The sequence below is a fragment of the Monoraphidium neglectum genome (genome assembly GCF_000611645.1).
Source record: "Monoraphidium neglectum strain SAG 48.87 unplaced genomic scaffold scaffold05090, whole genome shotgun sequence".
Lineage (NCBI taxonomy): Eukaryota > Viridiplantae > Chlorophyta > Chlorophyceae > Sphaeropleales > Selenastraceae > Monoraphidium > Monoraphidium neglectum.
Window position 1 is genome coordinate 1,438 of NW_014008540.1, and position 1,234 is coordinate 2,671.

The window sequence follows — 1,234 nt, forward strand, 5'->3', positions numbered from 1 at the left end:
TTCGTTTGAAAGGGATGAGGGCTGGTCTGGGGGTGCGGCATGGGGAACAAAGGAAGAGTGATGCGCCTCTCCGTGGGGGTGTGTGAAGAAGCCAGAGGAGAGTTGATGGTCGACAGGTGGCCATGGTGCTCGCCCAAGGTCCAACCGGCGGCCCTGTGTGCCGCCCCATTGCGCGCACCTTGAAGATGAAGAAGCGTTCTATGGTGGAAGGGTTGGCCTTGACAGCCAGCTGCAGCTGGGTGCGTGCGGCGTGACCATCCTTGCGGGCCTGGGGGATTTGGGTGCGAGTGGGTGAGGGTCACCGGGGAGTATGCTGTGCAAATAAGGGGCGGGGGATGCACATGTCAAAACGAAGCTGCAAAGTGAACCAAACTTGCAACCTGACAGACCAGCCGTGGTGTAGCCCGCGTATCGGCAGCCTGCACTGCTGGGGCTGTCAGTCCCTGGATACTTCCACCTGACCCACCTGGTGTCCCCCGCTCTTGCCAACCTCAGGCCCACCTCTATTTGAAAGTTGGCCAGGGCGATCATGAGGGTGGCGCTGTTCGGGAAGCGCGCTAAGCCGCACTGCGAACAAGAACGGGCAGGTTTATAGCAGGGCTTGCACAGCCTGATTTGACAATGCGCAGTCCCGGATGGTTGCCTTGCGCAAAACTGCAACCCGCAGACCTGTCCTGCAGCATCACCTGCTCGTATGTGGCCCCCTTGTACCCCAACCACCTTGACATCCATCGACGTTGCAATTGCGCACACTCCGCGATCGCGGCCGCTCTCGATATTTTTGCAACCATGTATGTGTGTGCTTGGCACTTTCCAGCATGCTTACCTGCTGTTCAGAATTGACCCGTACATGCCTGCCCCCCTAGGTTGCTTGGCGAGCAACCCCCTCGTCACACCTTGTTGATGAATTCCCCCAGGGCGCAGGCCTCCTCATCAGGCTGGCCGTCCTCATCCCACTTGCGCATGACACGCGCCAGAATCTCCACCTGAGGGCGGGGGTGGCGAGAGTGGCGTCATGATTTGGACCGCACCCGCCGGCTGGGGTGAGGCCCGCTGCGCGGGTAGAGACGAGCGCCCGGAAGACCAGCAAGAGTTGATTGTGCCGCAAGGGATTTAGGCAGGCAAGCAAGCAAGCAAGCAAGCAAGCAAGCAAGCAAGCAAGCAAGCAAGCAAGCAAGCAAGCAAGCAAGCAAGCAAGCAAGCAAGCAAGCAAGCAAGCAAGCAAGCAAGCAAG

General features: G+C 59.4%; 1 protein-coding gene across 1 annotated transcript in view; it reads right to left on the reverse strand.

Moving 5' to 3' along the window:
* Positions 1-1,234, reverse strand: part of MNEG_15169 (hypothetical protein) — a gene marked incomplete at both ends in the record, with an annotated part of 3,457 nt that overhangs the window by 1,008 nt on the left and 1,215 nt on the right. Inside the window, 3 exons of the mRNA XM_014036360.1 lie at positions 179-268; positions 502-567; positions 897-986. Coding sequence (XP_013891814.1) covers positions 179-268; positions 502-567; positions 897-986 — 246 coding nt within the window. The remainder of the gene's footprint in view (positions 1-178; positions 269-501; positions 568-896; positions 987-1,234) is intronic.